This window comes from Pygocentrus nattereri, chromosome 10 (assembly GCF_015220715.1).
Source record: "Pygocentrus nattereri isolate fPygNat1 chromosome 10, fPygNat1.pri, whole genome shotgun sequence".
NCBI classification, from domain to species: domain Eukaryota; kingdom Metazoa; phylum Chordata; class Actinopteri; order Characiformes; family Serrasalmidae; genus Pygocentrus; species Pygocentrus nattereri.
Window position 1 is genome coordinate 10,195,117 of NC_051220.1, and position 6,706 is coordinate 10,201,822.

The window sequence follows — 6,706 nt, forward strand, 5'->3', positions numbered from 1 at the left end:
GAAGTATGAGGTACAATGCTGAACACATTTAGGGAGTGCGTGAGTGTGGTCTGATAATGTCAGAGTTGGTGAAGTTGACCATAAATTATGTTGGTTATTATGGGCTGGCTTGGCACAGGGAGCTAGTGAACAGGTCGTTCCAGTTCTGAACACTGTCCGGGTTATGTTTGTGCAAGTGTGTGTGTGGGAACAGCAAATATTGAACCCAGGACTTGCGTGGTAAGTTTCTTTTTAGACAAACACAACTGTTATCTGCAATAAAGATTTGTGTTAAATGTGTACTAATCCAGACATCCAATTTGAATATTTAAATGTGCCCAAGCATGAACATGTTCACATTTAACGTGTTGTGTGAATGCACACTTTTTTCACTGGTATACATACCTCAGCGTATGTATGGTCACATCTAATTAATTACGGTACTCATAGTTCATCATAGTGCTTTTGCCAGTGACTATTGAATATATAATTTTCAGTATGATTTAAATGCCCCATGCAATAAAATGTTTTAGGAGAGAGATTTTGCAACTCCAAGCATGTCTGGATGTGTGAACACCTAGGGCAACTTTGCCCTAAAATTTACATAAAAAGATTACATTTGTTGAAAAACAGGTTTTCAGGATTTTAGAGTGTAGCAGTGTACACCTGTGCTCTTCTGAAAATATGTGCACTTCAGTTAATATGTACACCTGTGCTCTTCTGTAACTATGCTCAACTGTGCTTTTCTGTAGCTGTGCATATCAGTGCTGTTTTGTAATTGTATCCACCTGTGCTGTTGTGTAAATATGCACACCTGTGTTCTGTAAATATGCATCCCGGTGCTCTTCTATAGCTATGCTGATCAGTGCTCTTTTTTTAGTTGTATACACCTGTGCTCTTCTGTAAATATGCACACCTGAGCTCTTCCCTAACTTTGCTCACCTGTGCTTTTCTGTAACTATGCTTATCCGTGCTCTTTTGTAATTGTATACATCTGTGCTCTTCGGTAAATATGCACATCTTTGTTCTTCTGTAACTCTTCTGTAAATATGCACACCTGTTCTTTTCAGGAAATATGCACACCTGTTCTTTTCAGGAAATATGCACACCTGTTCTTTTCAGGAAATATGCACACCTGTTCTTTTCAGGAAATATACACACCTGTGCTCTTTTGTAACAAGCAGCACTAATTATTTTACTAGCAAATCACCCTGACAGCATCATGCTAAATTGATGTGACTTGGGGTGGCTTTCCTGTAACTGTGCATACCAGTGCTCATATGTAACAAGACGCACATGTGTTTTTATAACCGTGGTGTATATTCGTAAGCGCCTACATTCACCTATTGCTGTGTCTCACTGCAGGTATGGCTTGGAATGCCTGTTCCGCTTCTACAGTTACGGTTTGGAGAAGAGATTCAGACCTGAGATCTTCAAGGAGTTCCAGGAGGAAACCTTAAATGACTATGAGAAAGGTACGCATCTGACATGGTAAAAGACTTAAACTCAAAAAGTTGTGTTGATACTCTTATATTGACCCAATGGTTCTGTTTTGAATAGTCTGTCCAATATACAGTACTATGCAGAAGTTTGGGCACTCCGGTCAAATTACCTAGTTTGTTGATTTTCTAAGCCAAAACACTGTTTTGCATGCACAATTGGTGTTTATTTGCTGAATTTAACATATTGGGGTGAAAAAGAAAACCTAAAATAGGGCACAAATTATGGCACATAATAAATATATTTTTTTCCCCCAATGTAAAATTCAGCAGATAAATAGAAATTATGTTTAAATGTTCTATAGATGAATTCTTAACTTATTTTCACCTAGAAAAACAGGTGACAAAACACCAACAGCCTTGATTTATATGTGTGCACTTCTTTATTTAAATTTTATGATTTTTAAGGGGGGGGGTTGGGGGTTTTTTTTTGTTTATTTTTTGGCTGAAAATCCTTTTGATTACCCAATAATTTCCTTACTCTGTAACAACCATAAGACTTGAGCAAGGCACTATTTGAGGAGCTTTCCTAGCCAGTCCACCAGTAACTGCCAGTGAATCACTATTGTGTTTTTGAACTTTGGCATTGAATTGCTGCACCAAAATTTACTCAGCCTAGCCAGAGTCCCACTCCAGTGCTGTAGTTATGCATTCTGAAGTTGTGAAAGCATCTGATCAATTATGAGTTAGTCTGCTCGGGCTCAGCCGTCTTGTCTTCAGTCAACCCTTGTACTTGTATGCATCACATAATGACGAGAGGTGCAAAGGCCACAGTGCTTTGTTCAATTTAGTCATTGGTGTTTTCAGTGAGTCATATGGGTCAAATATTTGTCACATGGGTCACGAGTTGTCTGCCACGATTGAATAATAATGAATGATTACTGTAAATAGTGCAGTAAGTGTTTGTTGAAACAGAGTGACTGAGATTCGCATTGTACAGCTCTTTGTAAACATGTACATGGACATGTTTGTGCTGTTTGTGTGAACTGTTGTGTGAGCATGCGAGCAAGTATCTTTCTGTTTGTTAGGGTAATGTCCTAATCTAACTTTCAATTTATCCTAATCCAATTTTATTTGATTATTTAATTTAATGATTTTCTCATTTGAATTTATTTTAATCATGTTTTAATTAGGTTTTTAATGTTGCTTTTAATTGTTTTTCTATCTGCGTTTACTTTTTTGAAACAACTCTATTTTCTGACTGTGTTTTTACATTTGTAAAGCACTTTAAATGACAGCAGTGTATGAAAGGTGCTATATACATAAACCTGCCTTGCCTAATAAAAGGCATTGGTACACCATGATGCAAGATGGTTGCATTGATTGTAATCAGGCGATTACAATCAGTGTGCATGCTTGTTTTTGGCCACAATAAAATTCCAAAAATTATTATTAATTAATATATTGTTCATATTCTAGTACTATGTATAATTGTTCCAGTAGTTATATTTGTATATGCCATTTATTTATTTATATTTTAGGGCTGTCGAACAAACAAATAATTTATCATGATTGTTTTTTTGTTGTTGTTCTAGTCACTTAAATTTGACCATAAGGACAGGTTTGTTCCAGTGCTCAAACAACGTTTTAGCTATATGAGTGGACAAAATAAGCTTAATCAGAATCTATTAAATAATGAATGAACCTCTAAGTGAACAGTTTTCATCACTGACATTTAGTGAGAGCAACAGTGTCTGCATGTTGCAGCACATAAAGTACTCAGTGAGTGTGTATTTTATATAGTTGGTGGTTCAGCTCCTCCATGATTGTAGCTTGTCACTCTCATTCATACAGCTCATGGATTCTGTTACAGTGGAGGCTCTCCAGGAAACCCATTTTGATTTATCCATATGTCTGTTTAAGATTTAAGATTAAGTGACCCTTATTAGTCCCACAACGGGGAAATATCACCTCCTCATTTAACCCATCCATGAAGTAAAACACCACATACACACAAGTGAGCACACAAATAAGGGGGCAGTGAGCACACTTGCCCAGAGCAGTGGGCAGCCCTATCCGCAGTGCCCAGGGAGCAGTTGGGGGTTAGGTATCTTGCTCAAGGACACCTCAGTGTCCTCATGTACTGTCGGCACTGGGGATCGAACCGGCAACCTACCTAACCTCCAGCCCATGTCTGCCCTCTTCAAGCACTGTTCAGCGTAGTCTCCTGAAAGTATTGCTTTAAAGGTTGCCTTTCAATGAGAGGGCTACAATCACAGATTCTATCAAAGCAACATGCGATGTGCTGTAGGTGGTCTACAGCCTGCATTAGATCAAATTGGTCGAAGGATCAATTTAGTAATATGTTAACAGATAACTAATCTCTGCCTGTGTGTGTTTGTGTCTAGGTCAGCTGTACGGTCTGGAGAAATTCTGGGCTTTTCTGAAGTACTCCAAAGTTAAGGGCCAGGTCATTGACCCCAAGCTGCAGGAACACCTCTGCAAATTCAAGAGCATAGATGACTTCAGGGTGGAGGTGAGTCTGTGAGAGAGCAAGAAACCAGCACAAATACCAAACATTTTAAAACGATAATTTGGCAGAGAACACAATTTTGTCAGTTTCCTCAAATGTAGTCAATCAACCAGGACATGTTTGTTGACAAATCATTTTCATAACTATTTTTGGGCATTGTGTATACAAAACAAGGTTCTTTGATTTCCAAAGAAGTGACATACCCAAAATAACTGTGGTCTATGTTTATAGATAACTGTGTGCCATACAGACTCAGAAGCCATAAGCAGGTCTGTTAGAGCGTTGTACATGGTTTGAGGCAAATGTGTGTAGTTAGCACCATGCTAATTGGTGGGGTGTAAGATTTGATTACTGCAAACTTCAGACATTAGAAGCATCTTGGATGATTGACTACAATGGTAAATGGTATAAATCAAATAAATTTCACCAAATTAAAATACATTTGACCAAATCACTGTAGCTTCTTATTTTGGCTATATTTGCTTGTTAGAGATTGATTTATTGACTGACCGATAATAATTCCAATATGATCTATTCCAGCCACCCATGGGCGATGAGGGGGGCCGCAGGAGGAGACACTCATCCTCCGGAGGCGACGAGAGTAGACGCAAACGTCACAACTCTTCTTCATCATCCTCCTCAAAACAAGCCCCACCCACTAAGCCCTTGAATCACCCTGCTGCTGCTGCAGCGGCCAAGACGGATTCAAACAGTCGGTCAGCTTCCCCAGCAAACACTAAAACCACTTCAGCCAATCAGGGGCCAGTCAAGGCAGCCTCAGGCAGTCAGTCAGGAGGTGTGGCGAACAGCAAAACCACATCAGCCAGTCAGCCAGCTGCTGCAGGGCCCGCCAAAACACCCTCAGCCAATCAGAAAGTAGCAACATCATCCGCCAAGAGCACCGCAGCCAATGAGCCAGCTACAACCACCAGGGTCGCGCCCAAAGAAAACGTGAAGAAGATTGCACAGTCTGAAATGCGCAGAGGAGAGCAAGCAGCAATCAAAACTAAAGACGCACATCCACCAAAGAAATGAGTTCCGGACTGCTTGGTGCTTCGAGTGACCACTGCTTCTGATCTTAGCCTTTTTTAAAGGCTGATTGAGGTTTACGGTTTACACCGTAAATCTGTTCTACGAGTGAATCAGTCAAACCGTTAAAGTGAAGCCTGAGTGTTTTAACCATCACAGCTGCATTGATTTCACTACGTCTGTATCAACCAGAATGTTGTATTATTTGTCCTAGCAGACCGATTTTGACACTTTTTTTTTTTTTTTTTAATTGTTTTACCATTTTAATCAGGCACAATCAGTGGACTGCAAAGAATAATGGGAGTCAAAAAGTTCTGCTGTGAAGTTTACGAACGCTGCATCTAATGCAGCTTATGGACAGTGTGTTCACGTGTTGAATGTACATTTCTCTCTCACTGTTTTATTTTATCTTCAGGGGTGCCTTACATTTCAAAAGGAAAAAAAAACATGACAAAAGTATAACCTAAATGTACCAGGAGGATATATCGAACTTGATTTTGTTTCTAAGGTGTCATAACTTTTGCTGTTTGTGTGCCTGAACAAAGTAACGCAGTCACAGATGGGAAACAAAATGAAGCAAGCTGACCTATAATAAAATACATTATTTGCTCCAAAATCTCAAATTCTAACACATTGTAAACTACATTTTGCTCTTTTAAGCTTGTGGAAGGAAAACCATGACAACAAAGTGACACTATACAGAGTTTCTTGACGCGTAGCTTGCATTTACCTGCATTTATGATACGAGTGTTAGAAGAATTCAGAATAATGCTCAAAGCCAAAAATAAAAAGGTGGGATTTTAATCTCCTATTAAAATCCTTTTATTTTAATCTGCTATTTAACAGATATGCTGTTCATATGTGTGGCCGGTGAGGGTGAGGACACCGCTGTCTCTTGGGGGTTAAACAGAGTTCTGTAGAAAAGAGCTCCGGGCTAGACAGTAGATGGGTCATCCCCTCCTTTTTTTTTTTTTTTTTTTTTTTTTTTTTTTTTTTTTTTTTGACTTAAATCAGAAACATATCTCTACTTGAAGTTTTATTTTCTAAGAATTTTTATCTTTTTAAACAAAAAGGAGCTATATTTCCAGAAAAAAAGTTTTAAATTCTATTGGAGATGGGATTTTTTTTTCCTTTCTATTTTGAATGATGTTATTGATGATAATCCTATTTTTTATTGCTTATACAGTTTATTTGGATAATGCAGCTATAAAATACAAATAGAAACTGTACATAAATATTGTGAGAAAGTACTCTTGATTTGGTTGATTTAATTTTTATTCATCTGTATTGTAGTTATGTTTTTTGCGTGCGCTGGTGTGTTTAAATGCATGTCAGGTTAATTTTTTTTCTTTTTTCTGCTTAATAAATTGTAACATGTACAAAAAAATGCCTATATAAAAAAATTTATTAAAAATCTGTTTATAAAAACCCAATTCTGTGCATTGTTTTGTGTCATTCATAAGAGAAATCTGACTCATGTAGAGTGTTATATATTATAAATTGCTGTAAAACATGCATTTATGAATAACTTTTTTGTCTTATTGAAACGTGTCCAGAAATGTATGCATTTCATGTGACTCTGACAAGCCACACAAAAACATAAAAAAAACAACAAACTACAAATCACAGACATGAAGCTATAACTAACAGTAGACCAATCACGTGTTCTACAGTGCGTGGTGGGCGAGTCCAACTGATAGCTGAAAAATCACATGGAAATATGTGC

The 6,706-nt window shown here is 37.8% G+C and overlaps 1 protein-coding gene across 3 annotated transcripts in view; it reads left to right on the top strand.

Annotated features, from left to right (window-relative positions):
* The window catches only part of larp1b (La ribonucleoprotein 1B), a 62,807-nt gene extending 56,394 nt beyond the window's left edge, over nt 1–6,413 (top strand). For all 3 annotated transcript variants that reach the window (XM_017716737.2, XM_017716738.2, XM_037541877.1), the window contains exons 16-18: nt 1,345–1,454; nt 3,827–3,954; nt 4,492–6,413. In XM_017716737.2, the coding sequence (XP_017572226.1) occupies nt 1,345–1,454; nt 3,827–3,954; nt 4,492–4,986 (733 nt within the window). In that variant the 3' untranslated portion in view covers nt 4,987–6,413. The remainder of the gene's footprint in view (nt 1–1,344; nt 1,455–3,826; nt 3,955–4,491) is intronic.
* The last annotated feature ends 293 nt before the right edge of the window (nt 6,414–6,706 follow it).